Source organism: Cyphellophora europaea (genome assembly GCF_000365145.1).
Source record: "Cyphellophora europaea CBS 101466 unplaced genomic scaffold supercont1.2, whole genome shotgun sequence".
Taxonomy (NCBI): domain Eukaryota; kingdom Fungi; phylum Ascomycota; class Eurotiomycetes; order Chaetothyriales; family Cyphellophoraceae; genus Cyphellophora; species Cyphellophora europaea.
This window is the reverse complement of record NW_008481808.1, coordinates 2,082,226-2,100,020: the sequence shown is the minus strand read 5'-3', so window position 1 is coordinate 2,100,020 and position 17,795 is coordinate 2,082,226. Positions and strand designations below refer to the sequence as shown.

The following is a 17,795-nucleotide window of genomic DNA, read 5'->3' as shown; positions in this document are numbered from 1 at the left end:
GACATTGTTGTAAATGGGGCATAGTACTCACTTGATGATCGAATGATGCTCCCCTGTTTTCTCTAGAGCTGCCACTTCCGCCTGACGAATACCGAAAACCCTTGTGGACGAAAGTGCGCTCACCATTTCCTCGCCTTTGTTGTCTTCTGCTCTGCCACGGTCGACGGACTTCCACCTGGGCACATGAAGCCATAATGGATGAGTTCGAGGGCACTGAGGCTGGCCGCATGAAGCCATACCACCAGCGCCCGGGAAACTCGTCGCCATACCGGGTGAGCTCAGAAATTCTCAGAAATGGTTATCCGTCAGGTCCCCATCGCAAAAGTCAACTGCACATGCACGTGTACCGACCGTACTTTCACTCCTCCACGACTTCGAATCCTACCTACCCTGGGCGCATGAAGCCATAAGTAGGATGCGGGACAACACTTAGGCTGGGTTGCTCTGGCAAAGTGCTGTGGTTTTATCTGAGCAAAAGCTACACACGATTCATATCGAACTACTGGTGTTCATCCACCCATAATCCTCCCACTCCCCCTCAACGCCAAAGTTTACCCCGTCGGCATCATACGCCGCAAACAAATCGCGCCAGAACCCATCACCCGCATCTCCATCCGTCCCACCCAGCGCGCCCACAAAGCCAGCAGCGCCCGTAGCAGCGCCTGCAGCCCCTCCACCCCCAAACAACAACCCTCCATCCACGGGACTCCTCATCGGCTCATTCACGCACGCCTGTATGACGGCGCCAAACTTCTCGTGCTGCCGCTGACACAGCTTCAGCACGGACTCGGCGTTGGGCCAGTAGCGGGCGATCTCGCGGCCGGGGCCGATGGCGCGGCCCAGCTTGGCGTGCGCGCCTGAGGCGAGGATCACAGAGCGGGCGTGCGCCTCGCCGGAGATGGCGAGCGTGATGTCCTGCATGAACTGCACGACGACGGCCATAAGGGCGGTGTTACACGGGAAGTGGCATTGGCGGATGTGGTCTTTGGCGACCATGATTTCGAGGGTGGAGAGCATGGTGGAGGCGGCTTCGGAGCGGACTTTGAGGGCTTCGCTGCTGCTGGTGGTGGTGTTGATGGGGTCGTTGGTATTCGTACTAGTCTGGGTGTTGCGGTTGGGGCGGTGGGCGTGCAGGAGTACGAGGTGGTAGTTGAGGCGCGCTTGGCAGGAGAAGGCGTCGTCGCCTGTGGGCAGGGTCACGGCCAGGGAAGCGAGGCGGGAGTTGATGGAGGCGACGAGACTGCTTTGGAGAGATACGTGGGCGCGGGGTGCGAACAGGCGCATGGCGTCTTGAGCGATGTAGCTGAGGGCGATGTTGAGCTCGAAGCAATCCCGGCGGACGCTGTTGTCCGGATTGTCGTCTGGGTCGAGGTAGTCGTTTGCGCAGAGATCAGGAACGTCAAAATCTTCCAATCGTATTGAGCATGGGCGCCCGAAATGCAGAGCGGCGAAGGTCTCGGTGTGAAAGAGAGTCCACCATACGAAACGGTAGCGGCGGCGGTCCCAGGTGGGCATTGGTATTGATACCCGAGATGAGAGTTCTCGATGCGCACCAAGGCCGAAAGCGATGCGGCTGGCCATGCCAGTCCATGACCACGTATTGCAACTGACCTCATCCGCATTCTCCTGATGCCATGTCATCAGTAATGCGGCTTGCACTAAGAAAAGCCTGTCGTTCTCGTAGCGGATATGGAAAAGCTCACGGGCTCGCCTGTATAAGGTATTCTTGACCGTCGATCGTGATGCAGCAACCAGGGGATGATCAGTCACATGAGCGCCCGCCAAAAGAACGGCTTGGAGCAGTATCAACGGCGGAGGATTTCTTGGGTCGTCATACTGGCGTCGAAATAGAGGTTCACTAAGCACCGGGAAGATCGGATGTATATGCTGGAAGTATGCCTCTACCAGAGCGTCTCGCACCTCCCGAGTCGGTACGCTGCCAACGTCTCGCAAAAGATCATCACTCACGGTGAAAGGCAGCACACCGGGTTTGGGTTTCCATGGTAATGGTGACTTATTAGCTGGGAATGGAAAATGGTTGGTGAGGTTTGCAGGTTGCTCGTTTCCTACCAGGGCTGCCAAGTTGCCAATGGGAGTGCCAATATATACGACTCTCGTAGGATCCTGACCCGAGAAGAGCTTCCAGTTCGAGGTGGTGACGCCTTGTTCAACGAAATTGGAGAGACTGGTGCTGATTTCTGGCTTTGTGCTCTGCGCAGGAGAGCGTTCCGCGGAGGGTGTCCGTGTGGGTGCGACTTCTTCGGGCAGCACGCGCTCGTTGATATCACTGTGCTGTCTTGAGATGGAGTGGCGAGCAGCACGTTGCCGGGATGCCGCCGGACGCCCTGCAATGACTTTGTCACTTGGACTGCATTGTAGCCCACCACGCCGACATGGAGTACAGGGCGGATCTGTGTAGGCAGCGTCGCATCTCACCTTCCTACGTTTGCATGTCAAGCAAGCAATATTCTGTCGTCGTCGCGGCTCCGAGATAACGGTGGAGCTACTGTTCTCCATTGCTCTTCATTCGCACGGTAGTCAGGGTACAGGTAACGAAGTTGTCGGTGCCGAGGTCTTTTTGAAGCTTGACAGGTCATACTGGCCAACGTAGAGCGGCGTCGGTTCCGAGCAAGTCCGAGTCGTGATCGAAGAGGAAATGGAGGGCTTCCAGCTTTTGAATGAGTGGCGTGGACGATATATTGAGAGGTCCAGAATTATCGGCGGACCATTTTAAAGGAAGCAGTGGCAAAGATGGCGGGACTCTTCAATCTTAGCGGCAAGACGGTGCTTGCCACTGGGGCGACAAAAGGAATAGGTCAGAGCATGACCTTGGCTCTGGCAGAAGCCGGCGCGGATGTGATTATTCTGCAGGTAGGTGCAGAGATACAGAGTCAGCACAGTCTGATCTAGCTCAGGATTAACATCCGCCACAGAGAGATCTTAGCAACACCGATACCAAGACCAAGGTAGAAGCCTTGGGTCGAAAATGCACCCTGATTCAATGCGACATGTCTGAGAGAGAGCGGATCAGCGAGGCCGTCAAAGAAGCGCTGAGCGTCAGTCAGGTCCATGTACTGCTGAACTCTGCAGGCCTACAACGACGCTTCCCAGCCGAAGAGCTTTCGTACGAGGCTTGGGATGATGTTCAGCGGACCAACTTGGCGGCCATCTTCGCGATGTGTCGGGAAGTTGGAACTCGATGGCTGGCCGAGAAGCGGAGAGGCGTTATCATTAACGTTGCATCGTTGGCCGCTATGCAGGGCGGTATCAACATGGCCGCATACGCAGCGAGCAAAGGCGGCGTCTTACAACTGACCAAAGCGCTGAGCAACGAATGGTCAGGACGTGGTATCCGTGTTAACTGTGTCTCTCCAGGGTAAGTACACGTGATCGAATCGAGCTTCCAGCCAGTCTGACGAGGCAGATATATCGCTACGGATATTAACAAGGACGTTCGGACCAAGCCAGAGTACAAGGCTAACTACGACTCGATCACCAGTCGCATCCCGATGGGTCGCTGGGGTGATGCTGACGACTTCAAGGGCGTCGCTGTCTTCATGGCCAGTGATGCATCGGCATATATGTCGGGCGAGAACCTTGTCATCGACGGAGGCTGGATGGCTCGGTGAGAAGCAGACATCGGAACTCTGCCCACGTCTTCGCGGCCTTGCATAGATAGAGATATAATGTTTAGAAGAAGGGGAGAATCGCGCACAGATCGTTGCAGCTCACTTTCGACTTGCCGCCGCACGGTCCTCGTGCGATCGCGGAGCCGATGAAAGCTTGAGTTTTGCCAGATCGGGCAGCAGACTTGCTCCTTTGGTTTGGACGAGCCGCCAGCATTCATCTTCTCGCGAACGCCTATTCTGTATGCTACTCGCTGAACGATTATAAAAGTGACCGGATCTGAAGTCGTTCGCACTTCAAGAGCGTGAAACTGATCGTCTAGACGGGTGAGGCAAGTCGTGTTGCAGCCCAGATCAGACTTCCAAGATTGACGCGTCATAAAACCTTGGACTCAACATCTTCACCATCTGCCTCGGCCATCTCGACCCTTCTCAACAGACAGACAGCCATCGTTACTATCTAGTATCTTCTCTGACGACGGAGGAACGCTCACTTGCGGTCTCGCCGTTCACTTGGCAAATTGACCTGGCTCGGATATCTTTCCCCTTAGCGCTCCCTAGCCCTCCAAAGTCATGGACCTCCCTCCAGTTGTGTGCATTCAGTGCGGCAAGGGCCCGCTCGGCATCAAGGTCATAGGACCTACGATAGGATTCTTCGTTACCTTGGCAGTTGGAGTATGTTCCCGCCGATTCTGGCACTGTCCGTCCCAGCACTGCCAGTAGCCCGGCCTTGCACCGTACTGATCCGATGCGTCTTGGCAGATTGTCTGTTGGCCAGCTTCTCTGTTCTGTTGCTGTTGCGCAACAGATACTGGCAAAGAGTACGTTGTCTAATTGAAGGAGCTCGCGCAAGGCGTTCTGGACGCACTGCTAACTCGAGCAGTGTCGCAACCGCTCCTATGAGAGCCGGTGGAGCAGTGAGCGACTGCTTCCCGATATGAGCGCAGCAGCGACTATGGCTCAGGCCTGAAGCCCTTCTTTGAGCACTCCGCTAAATCCAACAACTGCTCCTTGAACCAGACTTGAGAAAACACTGAAGGCAACTACCATAACCGGGTTTCGGAGAGTGGATGCGTATTCCAAATTGGGCGGGACTTCAGCCCCTAGCTATTGGACCGAATAGTCCCTATAGCCTTTCCCATTGCTATAGAGAGATCAATCAACGGAGCTGCTGGCTCATCTCCTGCTAACCACCACCATTTCTCCACTCTCCTTTCCCAAATTAACCGCAGCAATAGGTCAACTCCTCCTGTCCAGGGTTCTTCACCTGACCGCCAGTGGAAGTGGGTGCACCAACCGGAATCTTGATGCTATCCCAGTCGCACAGGAACTTGCCCAACAGTGCCCCAATGAATATGCTGATGATAATGTACCCGTTGAAGTACATGGCTAACAGCATGATGAAGTACGCGACCGCAAACGTGGCCATGTGGATGACTGAGCGGATGAGCTGCTGCAGAGGCGAGGGCCGGAAGGTAAGATACTGGTCGGGATACGTCGGCGGGTTGTTGGGGCCGCAGCAATCCTGAGGGCCGGGGTTCGAGAACCTCGCTGCCGCCTGGCGTTGGAATTGCTGGCGGATGTGCGAGTCGTATTCCTTGCCTAGGCGCCGGAGGAACTCGAGTGCGACGACCAAGAAGACGACACCGATGCAAGACGCGGCGAATGCGCCTTTGGATGTGACGTGCCAGGACTCGGCTAGGAAGCCTGTTATCGGTGCGGTCAGTATCTCGCTCGAACATACGAATTATGTGCGTGTCACTAACAAGCATCAATTGTGTACCAGTTCCACAACATCTACGATCGAGTCAGCCATGCTTCAAATGATGGTGATGGTGTCGCGGAGTGCTGCACTTACAGAGATCTTGCACGTTGGGCCATCGGCCCCCATATCGCCGTGGTCCATCGTGGGCTACGTTTGCAACGATCACGACAACGAAGTCGAAAGGTGGGTGATGGTCTCAAGGTGCGAATTGGTGGCTTTGACACAAGTCTCCCCAGACAAGATGAGTCTGAAGTCCAAGCGGAAGAACCCAAACCCAACGAACAGACGAGACCACTCTATATCCTGATCAACGAAGCGGTGGGAAAAGAAGAACACCGAGGGGCCGTGAGCACATATCAAAAACAAACCTGCTCACTCAAGGTTCGCGAAGCAGCAACACACCACCCGAATCCTGCACAACTTTATTGGGCGGTCTGCACGCAGGGCAAACCGCCTAAAGATCTGAGCTATCCCACCCGAGCCCTTCGGTCCTACTCGACACCCTTGGTCGACCACTCAGATCTGCGTCTTTCTCACGTCTAGGTCCTCTTGGTTCGCACGCCAACGAGGCGGGAAGTGTAGGAGCGGGCCCTGCCCGCTTGGAAAACCTGCTCATGCCAAGCCTCGCTGGAGTCGGAGGAGCACGTTTTCGGACCCACTCGTCCTCGGCGACGGGGAGGACAAAGAAGTAGATTGAGCGGGAGGGTATTTGAGCGATCCGGCGTCGCTCTTGTCGGGGGATTCTATACATGACAATAATGGGAGGCCGTTGAGTGGACGAAGCGTTACTGTCTTCGGCCGAAGAAATACTCCGGACTACACTTTACTTTTTTGCTTCCGGGCACCAATAACGATGGCGTCGCTGACAGATAATCCACCAACGTTGGTGGTGAGGCAGCACATTCAGGACCATGCGGCAGCGACCGCCATTGAGAAACACTGGGGTTATGCGGAGCGCGTGGTGCCGTGTGTGGTGGACGCAGGAAGCTGTACGTTGCACCCTTCAACTTACAACCACTATGCATATCTGGACTACGTTGACTCACGGTTTTTTCTACAGGCGAGTACCTCGATGTCGTGTACGGCGCCCACGACCAGGGTATGCTCTTCGTGGGCATCATGTGGATAGTCTTCGGCGGCTTGATCCTCAGCTATGCCATCGGACGGCGCCTCATTCCTTCGCGTCAACCGTCCCTCAGTGCCGCCAAAGGCGAAGAAGCACCATCTTCTCCAGAGAGCGCCCATCAGCCGCTCCTCTATCGCCTTTCTGCATCCCTCTCCGCCTCCCTCCGCCGAAGCCTCCTTCCCGAGTCGCTACGGCCCATGTTCGGCCGCGTCACCCGCCTGCAGCTCCTGATCCTGGCCTTCCTCAGCACCTACCTCACCATTTTCACGTTCGTCGGCTATCGGTACGCCACATGGGTGACGCCCGTGAGCAACACGCCGGGTGTGTACAACACACGCAGCTCTCTCGGCCCATTCTCCGACCGCATCGGCGTCATGGCCTACGCGCTCATTCCGCTGAGCGTCTTCCTCGCGAACCGCGAATCCCTGCTCTCGCAACTAAGCGGCATTCCATACCAGTCCTTCCAGTTCCTGCACCGCTGGCTCGGCTACATCATCACCGTGCAGTCCATCGTGCACACCATCGGCTGGACCATCGTCGAGGCGCGGCTGTACCAGCCACAGCCCAAGGTGTGGAACAGCTTCATCAAGCAGCTCTACATGATCTGGGGTGTCGTCGCCATGGTGCTACTGAGCCTGATATTCGCCCTGTCGCTGCCCTGTGCCATCCGCCGCATGGGCTACGAGGCCTTCCGCAAAGCGCACTACCTCATGGCTGCGATCTTCATGGGCGCCTGCTACGGCCACTGGGCCCAGCTAGGCTGCTTCCTCATCGCGTCACTGGTCGTCTGGTTCCTCGACCGCTTCGCCCGCCTGCTGCGCACCTTCCTGCTACACTATCAATTCCTGCCTGACAGCACGAGCCGCATGCGCTTCCAGCCCGCCAGGGCACGCATCACTTCTTTCCCCGACGAGAGCAACGGCGACATCGTGCGCTTGGACTTTGTCCACAACCACGCCGCCTGGGCCGTCGGGCAGCACTTCTACCTCTGCTTCCCCGAGAGCAGTATCTGGCAGAGCCATCCGTTCACACCGCTGAGCTTGCCGAGCTTGGGCGGCGGCAACGAGGGTCAGCGGCACAGCTACGTCTTCCGCGCCAAGGGCGGAGAGACGAGGAAGATCGCTGAGCTGGCGCGCGCGAAGCTAGCTGCCGCGGCGGATACGGCAGAATCAAGCGACAAATCGGTGGAGGCGGGCAGCACGAGTATGCTGCCGCCCGCGCTGCAATCGCAGCGAAAAGCAACACGGGCGGCAACAACGCCGGTAATACTGCAGGGCCCGTACGGCACCGGTCACGTCGCGGAGCTGCAAGACGCGCCGGACATGAACGTGTTGCTGGTGGCAGGCGGGACAGGCGTGACGTTCGTGCTACCGGTGCTGTTCTACCTGATGACGCTGCCGGTTCCCGTCGACGCGCCCAAGGACCGCAAGATCGAGCTGGTGTGGGCGGTCCGGAGACGTGCGGACGTGAAGTGGGTGCAGCAGGAGCTGGACGTGCTGCAGGCGGCGAGCAGGCGGATGAACCTCAGCATTCGTATCTTCGTGACGCGGGAGGGGCAGAGCGCCGAGGAGACAGTGGTAAAGGGGGCGGCCTGCTGTAGTGGAGAGGCCGTTGAGAAAAATGGGGTGCGCGTCAACGAGGAGGCGAAGACCGGGCTATCGTCGTCTTCCTCGTCCTCAGAGACGGGCGACGAGATCCAGGAAGTGTCGTCGCAGTCGCCGTCGCCCAGACGCTTCTCGGTCCAGCAGGCTAGCCGCGCGGAAGCACTGCAGGCTGTGACGCTGCGTCCGGACATGGCCAAGGTCGTGACCGAGTTCGTCGACAGTACCGTGCGCGGACCGACCACTGTCTATGCGTCCGGACCGGGCGGTCTCATATCGGATCTAAGGGAGGTGGTGGCAAGCTGTAACGATGGAGCACAGGTGTGGAAGGGCCATGAGAGGTGGAGTGTTGACCTCGTCTGCGATGATCGGATGGAGTGGTAGACTTGGCTTCAAAAAGAGACGTGAGACAATGTGTAGTTGGATATCCTCCTACGTGATTGCGTATCTGGCCCAGGATCTCGTACCGTTGTTCCCACCGCAAAACGCAGGTAGGATCATTCCGTGTTGCTATCACGAAACGAGCAAGTGACCATCGAACTTCCCGCGCCTTCACGGTCTGACTGGGCGATTTTTCCCTCTTATCTTCTACCATGCGGTGGCATGCAATCAAGCATTCGTCTGTGCGTAGCTTATCTCGAGACCGTTAAAAGCCACGCGATAGCCGAGCCAAGTTGGCACTGTGCTTGGTACTTACCTAGGACAAACATTTTCTTGGCTGTGAGAAGAACAGACAGAGAACCGTGACTTTCAGATCGCAGGAGGCTTGAACCCCGCTGGGCTATTCAGCCTCATGCATGGCGTAGGCGCTGGCTTTCATGACGAGGTGCGTTTCCCCAAGCCCCAGGGTCGTGGCGCCGTGGGGGCGGCGCAGATCTACAGTAGTATAGTAGTGTGTGGCTACGGGGCACAGCGAAGCTACTTCGCATCCTCGGATCACGGAGTGTGCGAGCACCATCGATCTCTACGGAGCCGTAGGGTTTCTTGTCTCGATAGCTGGAAAAGCGGGTTGCAGCAGGGATCGCCTCAGCTACTGTATCTCCGTATAAGCGCAGAAACTCTCTCGGCCAAAGACGTGTCCGGCCCACCATCACCTGGGGCAGTACGAATGCCTTGAACCCCGCATTTTAGCTTTAATCCATGACAGCATGAAAAAGTACATCGAGTACGGGTCCCCCGACACCGACGGACCTACAGTTACATGTCACAAGACGTTCTTTTGCCACACCCAAAAGGGTTTGGGGCCGAAGCTAGCTTTTGCCAGTGAAGCACACATGTACGTGGAAGTAGATGACCGGATGGGGGTGCTGATGATGGTGGCTGGCGTTTCCACGGCGACTGTCCCAAGACGGTTGGAGGCGGTGGACGTTAGGGGCTGTAGCCGTGTCTATCGTGCACTTGTGGGACGAGTGACAGAAGCGAATCTGTGATCAGCATGCAGGGGAGGGACGGGCTCGGAGGTAGGGAGCGGGGTTCACCAGGACTGGGGACGGGACCACTGTGCTCATGACGGGGTGGATGGGAGAGCTTATGGAGCTCGAGCTGCTGACAGCTACAGGACGGTTTTGGGTCATACGCTTCGAAATTTCTATTGACAGAAAGAGAGACCAAGCTTTGAATATTCAAGAAAATGCTGTACATTTTGATGAGCCGTAACTCGTAAGGATCGTGGTAAACATCTCAGCTATTAGCCATTACAATAGGCGGCGATATTAGTGCTGCTTTGCTTTGCCGTACCCGTGAGCACTGCTGCCATTTTCAGGTCAACCCGTGCTTCAACCTCGAGCCGGTGCAAGTCGATGCTTTGCATGAGACTCCTTTCATGCAATCGTAGAGTATGTGAGAGGTGTATGCAGATATGCAGTCTCCATCATGAGCAATGAAATAGTTTTACCCCAACTTATCCCTTTCCATTACAAAACGCTTCTGCCGGGTCGAGCAAGCCTGCTTCTTACAGCATCGCAACGACACCGACGAAACCCGCCGCAACAAGACCGGATAGGCCAGCAGTAGGGCGAGGCATGCCACCAGTGTAGGCGGAGGGCGAGCCGGTCGCAGCTTGAACCTGACCGTCGCTGATCTGGGACTTCATAAAGGTCAGCTTAATTCGAAGACGAGACATGGTATACATACGACGGGGCTGCCAGTAGGTGCTTGAGGTTGACCATCAGAGATCTGGCTCACTGGGGCACCAGTAGGTGCTTGGGGCTGACCATCAGAGATCTGGCTAACCGGGGTACCAGTAGGTGCTTGAGGTTGGCCATCAGAGATCTGGCTCTGTAGTTACGTTAGCTTCTTGCTGTCCGTGCTAGTTAGAGTTGGGAGGAGCTTACCACTGGGGCACCAGTAGGTGCTTGTGGCTGACCATCAGAGATCTGGCTCACGGGGGCGCCAGTGGGTGCTTGTGGCTGACCATCAGAGATCTGGCTAACCGGGGTACCAGTAGGTGCTTGAGGTTGACCATCAGAGATCTGGCTCACTGGGGCACCAGTTGGTGCTTGAGGTTGACCATCAGAGATCTGGCTCACGGGGGCACCAGTAGGTGCTTGAGGTTGACCATCAGAGATCTGGCTCACTGGGGCACCAGTAGGTGCTTGTGGCTGACCATCAGAGATCTGGCTCACCGGATTGCCAGTGGGTGCTTGAGGCTGACCATCAGAGATCTGGCTGACCGGGTTACCGGTGGGTGCCTGTGGTTGACCATCAGAGATTTGGGACACAGGAGCACCAGTGGCTGCCTGTGGCTGACCGTCGGAGATCTGTGAGACGGGAGTTTCTTGGGGTTGACTGGAAGGACGTTAGCTCAGTATTGGCCAGCAGTGCCAAGGTTTTGACGACACCGCCATCACCATCGAGCCTTGAGGCATGACGGCTACAGATGACTTTAAGATCAAAGAGGACGCTTACCCATCGGATTTTTGAGTGACAGCGCCGGTTTCGGCCGGCTGGCCATCAGAAGCCTGGGTGGCAGCACCGGTGCTGCCACCACTGCTACCGCCGCCGTTGATAGCCTCGATGTAGATCTCGTTGCATTGGCCCGAAGTCACATCCTCGGAGTAGAGGTTGTAGAAGCCACCACTATAGCACTGCTTCCAGACAGCTTCATCGCCGATAGCAAGCGAGCCGTTTTCGCACAGAGAGAAACCGGCAGTGTAGATGGCACCGGTCTGAGGAGGGTCATCGAATTGGAACTGGTAGTTGGCAGCAATATAGCCAGTACGACCAGCTTGGTCCATAAGAACACCACCCTTCAGTGTCATGGTGAGGATTCCGTCTTGTTGACGCTGTGTCGGGTCAGTACTGTGGTAACATCCCCATAGGATATAGACGTACCTTCACCTTGGCTGAGGAGCTGGTGACATTGACGACTTGGATGTTGAAGGTGCCATCAACATCAGGCTTGCAGCCCGCGGGTGCAGAGGCCTCCGGCGAGATGCTCTCGGTTACACCCTGTGGGAGAGGATTCGACAGCGCTGTGGAGGCCAGAGCCAGAAGAGCCGCTGTGTATTTCATGATGGCGATGTGTATTACCGCAAAGAGACGATGCCGAGCGAGAGTGTGCAGACCGTTGAGCGAGTGAACAGTGCTGCGTTGAAAGGCTTCAGGTACCTGCTCTCTAAGTCACTTCAGGCTGTAAAAAGAAACACCTTGTGAGCGAGCGGTCGCCATAATATTTGAAGAAGCTGAACTCCGAATGGTCATGGTGGAGCGGCAGTATGGTAGGGGATGATGCAAGCATATGCATGCACATGCACCATTTGCGGGGTCCTCGAAAGGTGTAAACGAGTAGCATCGGACTGTGAGGCATCACTCACACCATGACGAAGGGTGTACTAAGTGAGACATGCATGTAGAAGCCGTATCTGGTGCGTAATGCCGCAGTGCAGAGTGTTTAGATTGGGCTAGAGTCGTGACCCCACGTCTAGAACAGGCTGAGAACGAGGTCAAACAGAAAGACAATGGGCAACGGAGGTCCGGGTTGAGTGCTCGTGATGGACCACACGCCATGTCAGAACATGTTTGCTCCCGAGGACCTTTGGTGGTGTTCGATCAAGATGTTGACAGGGCATCTGATGGGGAGACAGGTGAGGACTGATCGTCGACAGTGGCGAACAAGAGCAGGAAAATGGAGCTTGGATGGAGGTGAGTAGAGCTTGGAAGCCCACAAGTCCTGTGGCCCGTCAACGGACACTGACATGCCGATCCCTGGATGAAGATCTCGTAGTCGATGTCCGTTGGAGTCGAGGTGAGATGCGTAGTCGTACGCCATACGACATCGGGGCGAGACAGGCGGCTGACCATTAGTGACGAACGAACTAAACTCACTGCACAGGACGGACACTACCGCTGAAGGAGGCTGTGATCAGGGACAGGGGAAATATGTCAGCTGTGGAGGATCGTGAGGCAATGGAAATGTCGTGTCCATGGTGTCATGAGTAGTCGTGCAGTATACGCGGCCGCTCCAGGTGGAAGGAGCGAGTGGCCTCGGTCGATAAAAAAGAAGAGGGGCTAAGAAGGCTAAGACTTCGCAAGCGCAGACAGCCCACCGCAGCCAAAGCTAACCTCCACCCCTCCCAACCGTTCCTCCAACCCTGGCTTTCTTCCTGCATCCTCTCTTCTCCCGCGCTTTTCCTAGGGCGACCCGTTCTCGTAAATCCCATCGCTTCGGAACATACCCCTCATCTGTCTCCTTGTCGCTGCCGCGATCCGCCTTAAATGTCTACCTTGACTGATGCCAACCCTTTAGTTGCAAGGGAAGGGTATCCTGCGCCAGGCCCCTCTCCGAATCAAGTCGTCATCAAAACCAACGGTTTACCAGTCTGTACTGCCATTGAGCAGGTCTACTGAGCCGCACCCAAGCGTCCAGGCTGTAGGTCTGTGCATAATTTGCCTCTTCTTAGCACATGCCTGTCTAAAATGTCTCGCTTGTGCATGTACAACCCAGCCTCTACATATCACCTCTGGCTCGGACGTAGCACTCCGGCCAAATGAGAATGAGCATCATGTTCTGCTTCCGCCATCTCGTGATTAACAGCACCGAAAAAAAGTCTACCCCAGCCTTCTCCATAGTCTCAGCAGCTCAGGCTAAACGACATGTCCGCGTAGTACCTTTTCTTAAACTGCTGACTGCACAAAGACCGATTAAGTAGCTCAAAAAAGTAAGCTATGACAGCATCCAAAAGCTAAAGACTTACAATTCTTACCGACACTACCGACACTACCGACACTTGCCGCGCTGGTTCCTTGAAATCCAGCCAGCAACTCAGAGAGGCATGAAGATTCGTTTGCATCTCCGGCAAGCTCCTCCAGGTGCCGGACTGTCCAGGTCTTGCTTCTGCAGGGTTGCCCGGCACTCAAATCGACCACTTCCCTGCTCTTGAGCCACAGATCATCGGACGAGCCACACCAACCCCAGATCTTGGTGACGATCTCTCTTTTCTCAGCCACACCTCTCTAAATACAGTGCCACCAATGAATATCACTGACACGTGATCCTTGAGAACAAGAAAAATACCTGACCACACAACAAAAATGCCTCTACCGACAGACATATGTGGAATCTGCATAAATCTGAAACATTACTAGGCCCATAAGCACCCCATCGCTGGGGGACCGTGGTCTGCTCCACCTGTGAGCGTTTGCTCGGCTAAACAGGTGGGGGAACCTGGTCTTCACATGCGAACCGCCTGATGGCGATTGTGCTGAAATCCGCGGCCCTTCTTCAAGAGAAAATCGCAGCTCGCTATGACCTGCCACTCCTGCAAGGCTCGAGCTTTCCTCTTCAAACGCCTCACGGCCACCGGAGCACATGCTCTGAGCCAAGCACAAGGCATCATCACAGTCGACCAAGGCCCGATATTCCGTTCTGATGTGGGCTCGGTCTTCTGGCTCCATCTGATACGGGTAGGTATCAAAGTTATCACGTCCCGCAAGAGAAGCTTTCGACCGTCATGTCTAAGCGAGAGGACCACATGGCTCCAATTCATCGCCGATATACGGACGCACCGCCGCCGCAGTCATGCCTCCTCACCTCAACATTTTCGGTGCCCCTGAATGGTAAGGCCGATCGATATTCGCGAACAATGAGATCCATTTCGTTTTTAGAAGCAGCTTTCAACAGATGTATCTGATCACCTCAGCCACAACCGACTTCGGAACCTGTCCATCTCTCGTTCACAGACACCCGAGCTCTCGGGTCAAGGCCGCGTGCGTGGACCTCTTCAGTCACTACGATATCGCGTGCCCGTTTCCCCAGTCGTATACTTGATTACCAGAAACAGACCTGCCTGAACCGTTGCAGCCGAGTGAGCCTTTGGTGTCGACGAGTACCTCGCCCAAAGTCGATTGAGCACGTTTTAGAGACACGGGATTCATGCTACACACGGATGCTGGCGCTTCAAAAGCTAGATTGCTCTTATTACGTAGCAAAGAGTCTCAAATAGGCCTAAACCACAGATCCCGTGCGTGACATGGTAGTACAGGCCAGTAAGTCATTCATCGCAGTCGTCTTCGTCTTCGTACTCGTACATATACATGGTAAGCATGATTTGGATAGCTAGGTAAAAGAATCGAAAAGAACCAAAATTCCAAAATTCCAAACGAGCAAAGAGTCCAAGCTCAACAGCGAGAGCGGGCACAGACTGACAGCCATTCAACAACGCCCTCGCTTTCCGAATGTGAAAGTAGACGTGATCAGAGGACTTTCCAGCGCCAACCGCTGCTCCATCATCGGGCACCTCGATGCAGCCTCGCCAACAAAGCCAAGCTCCTCAAGGCATTAGAAAGCCCACCCTCCATCCCCCATACCCATTCCGAAACCCATCGCCACGAATTCGTCGCCGAACCCATATGCCATCGTGTTCAGATCCAGGTCCGGGAAATCGCCCAGGCCGTTGTTCGCGCCCATGGCGCCTGCATACATCAAATTGGGGTCCTGCATCTCACCAGGGTTCATACCGGGTGGCATGGTATTCATTGGTGGGGCACCTGGTGGAAGCCATGATGGTTGAGGCTGATGTGATGGCGGGAGACCTGAATTTGGGATCGGCGCGGATGGGTTCATCGCTGCCTCGGAGAGCATGTGAAGGCCGGAGCGAGGAGGCTGAGGCTGTTGCTGCTGCTGTGGGTGAGGCGCTGGCTGTTGCGACCTATGGTGTGGCTGCGCTTGCCAGCTCGTGGTGGTGCCGTCGCGCTGTGAGCCTTGCGAGTATTGCTGCGGGTTCTGCGCAGATACCGAGGGCGTCCGCTGTGTGTTGAGTGGCGTGCGCTGCCGGGAGACTGGGTTGCTGCTGTTGCTGTTGGGATCCGTGCGGCGAGTGTGCCACTGCTTTAGCATGTTGAAGATGATGCTGAATTTGTGTGCAACCTTACACATCCCGCCCTCGGCGGTACGGGCAAGACAGTCGATCAGACGGTCGAGGTAGTAGTCTACTCGCAGGTCATCAGTGCTGATAATGGACCCGAACTTGGAGCCTTTCGCCGACACGGCCGTGTACATTTTGATCAAGGCCACGGCGGCATATGAGTTGCGAACGAAGAACAGTGTTGGTAGACTGCGTAACTGCTGGACATCCATGGATAGGAACGCATGGAAAACGTCATGCACAGATCTCATGCATGTAGTCAGGGATTCAATGTGAGCTGGCGTCACAAAGTCTGGGTCAGGTGGCCCATCTATGGGAGTTGAGTGGAAAGGCGGCTTGAAGTCGTCGATGTTGTGGTTATGATGCATGGCGATTTCGTGCATGTACAGGTTGATGATACCCTTTACATGTTTCATAATCGGTTGCTTGAGCATATTCGGTGTAGCAGACCTCTCCCACTCCTCAAGTTGTCGCTCGAAGGCTTTGAGATGATATTGTGTTTTGTGATCGGTGAGTGAGACCTGCGAAGCAGGGTCATCCATAGAGAATTCGAGCCCGATATCCTCTGCGATATGCTGAGCTCTGACGAGGAAGCATAGCCACTTGTCAGTGGGTGCTGCATCTTCCGCATTGCTCAGTATATCAACACACTCGTCGGCATAGTTGCTCCAACGGACCAGAAGAGGCCGCCGGAGAGACATCGAGGAATTTGAGCACATGAAATAACAACCGAGCCAGCAACGCCGCGTCTCGGCACTCATGGGATCTGGCAATGAGCGCTTGCTGTCGGTGAACGGCCGCCAGAGTGTGAGACTGCCCTTCTTGAATCGCTTTCCCATGCCAATATCCAGCGCCATGACAGCCGCAATGTGAATCAGTTGGTTGAAGTTGAGCTCTTCGTATTTTTCTGGTGGTTGATAGAAAGTGGTCATGCACTGTATGGTTTGCACGATTTCCAGGGACTTCTCGCCCCGGTATACTATCCGATCGGCAAGAATCTTCGTTGCCTTCATGATCAGCTTCGGTTGCAAATCGTTTCTGATAGTACCAGAGGCAACAGCGAGAACTGCGAGGAAGAGAATTGGTTTCTGTCTTCGAACGTCTTCCCAGTTGGTGTTCGGCGGGAAAACGACAATAGGGAGATGTATGCACATATCGCTGACATATCTCTCGAAGCATTTTTGTGCAGTGACAACATCGACAAGACCCGAAGCCACAACGTCCACATTGGACAGATCTTCGTACTCCTGCTTTATGCGCGGCTCAGGATTGTAGGGTGGTGGGTAAGACGGCCCAGGGGTTGGCGAGGATTTGAAGGCTGCTGCTTGTTGGGCTTTGTGTAGCTCACCACCGAAGTAGTCGAACTCGCCTGTGAGCTTCCTTTTGACGCCATGAATTGTGTTCGTGGGCGAAGTACGCGTTGGTGGTGCTGGTTGGCCGTGGGGCCATGGTTCAGGATACACTGGCCGAGGAGGCAATTGACTTTGCACAACGGGGTGGTGGATGTCTGTTTCACTATGGCCCTGAGCTGCAAGAGTTGCAGTCAGTGCGTCAATCTTCTTCTCCAGTTCTGCCACCCTGCTGTCTGTTTTCTTCTGTCGCTTTCGGCTTGGGACGGTGACTATACATTGCCTACCGGCTTTGGCGCATCTCTTGCAGGTATCCGGGCTGTTGACTTCGTCAAATTCGCACTTGACCTTCAACCCTCGACACGCTTCACAGGCTCGGGTTCGCTTCTGGTCGTTGGGATCGTTGGAATCGCCTTTCGGGCTCTGGTCGTCGGCAGGACTTTCGTGGGGAACAGGCTTCTATTTAGTAAGGTTAGTCAATGCGTGAGCCTGGGCTGATGCGGGATGTCATAGTGGTTTGATGTATCTAGCATTAGGGGCATCTTCAGAAGGGCTGAAGACAATGTCGGTCCGCCCACAATCATAGACACAGGCCGGGCGACTTACAGAGTAGTAGCTTGGTGTCGGTGGCATGCCCTGAAAGGCAGTGGTCGGCGACTGTTTGGTCGATTGCACAGGAGAATAAGATTGGGTTGGGCCATTTTGGTATGTGTCGCGTGGCTTTGGCGACGTGTTTACCGAGTTCTGCTGTCGCAAAGCAGGATCAATATTCTGTGTGGCATGCGCAGGCTGGAAGGCCATGGCTGCGAACGCTGGTCAAGCAAAGAAGCGAACGACGTCAACAGATCGCGGTTTCGGTGGTAGAGTCGGAGGTCGAGAACGCCGCGCACCGATGGAATTTCCACGCTGGCTTGGACTTTGGTATACGAGTCCTACGTCAACCTCGCACATGGGTCATGGTCGA

The 17,795-nt window shown here is 55.4% G+C and overlaps 6 protein-coding genes across 6 annotated transcripts; 2 read left to right on the top strand and 4 right to left on the bottom strand.

Annotated features, from left to right (window-relative positions):
• Positions 1-489: 489 nt before the first annotated feature.
• On the bottom strand, positions 490-2,517 carry HMPREF1541_02306 (uncharacterized protein; the record flags this gene model as incomplete). Its single annotated transcript, XM_008716662.1, has 1 exon — positions 490-2,517. The coding sequence occupies one exon, from the start codon at positions 2,515-2,517 to the stop codon at positions 490-492; it is 2,028 nt and encodes a 675-aa protein (XP_008714884.1).
• A 234-nt stretch (positions 2,518-2,751) lies between these two features.
• On the top strand, positions 2,752-3,629 carry HMPREF1541_02305 (uncharacterized protein; the record flags this gene model as incomplete). Its single annotated transcript, XM_008716661.1, has 3 exons — positions 2,752-2,871; positions 2,934-3,376; positions 3,425-3,629. 3 exons carry the CDS (start codon positions 2,752-2,754, stop codon positions 3,627-3,629), a joined length of 768 nt encoding a protein of 255 aa, XP_008714883.1.
• A 1,219-nt stretch (positions 3,630-4,848) lies between these two features.
• HMPREF1541_02304 (uncharacterized protein) lies at positions 4,849-5,532 on the bottom strand (the record flags this gene model as incomplete). Its single annotated transcript, XM_008716660.1, has 3 exons — positions 4,849-5,333; positions 5,393-5,423; positions 5,485-5,532. The coding sequence occupies 3 exons, from the start codon at positions 5,530-5,532 to the stop codon at positions 4,849-4,851; spliced, it is 564 nt and encodes a 187-aa protein (XP_008714882.1).
• A 712-nt stretch (positions 5,533-6,244) lies between these two features.
• Positions 6,245-8,502, top strand: HMPREF1541_02303 (uncharacterized protein; the record flags this gene model as incomplete). The annotated part of the gene is made up of 3 exons (XM_008716659.1): positions 6,245-6,380; positions 6,452-7,701; positions 7,750-8,502. 3 exons carry the CDS (start codon positions 6,245-6,247, stop codon positions 8,500-8,502), a joined length of 2,139 nt encoding a protein of 712 aa, XP_008714881.1.
• Positions 8,503-10,069: 1,567 nt separating this feature from the next.
• Positions 10,070-11,631, bottom strand: HMPREF1541_02302 (uncharacterized protein; the record flags this gene model as incomplete). The annotated part of the gene is made up of 5 exons (XM_008716658.1): positions 10,070-10,204; positions 10,252-10,395; positions 10,452-10,905; positions 11,026-11,402; positions 11,452-11,631. The coding sequence occupies 5 exons, from the start codon at positions 11,629-11,631 to the stop codon at positions 10,070-10,072; spliced, it is 1,290 nt and encodes a 429-aa protein (XP_008714880.1).
• Positions 11,632-14,896: 3,265 nt separating this feature from the next.
• HMPREF1541_02301 (uncharacterized protein) lies at positions 14,897-17,632 on the bottom strand (the record flags this gene model as incomplete). The annotated part of the gene is made up of 2 exons (XM_008716657.1): positions 14,897-17,290; positions 17,438-17,632. 2 exons carry the CDS (start codon positions 17,630-17,632, stop codon positions 14,897-14,899), a joined length of 2,589 nt encoding a protein of 862 aa, XP_008714879.1.
• Positions 17,633-17,795: the final 163 nt, after the last annotated feature.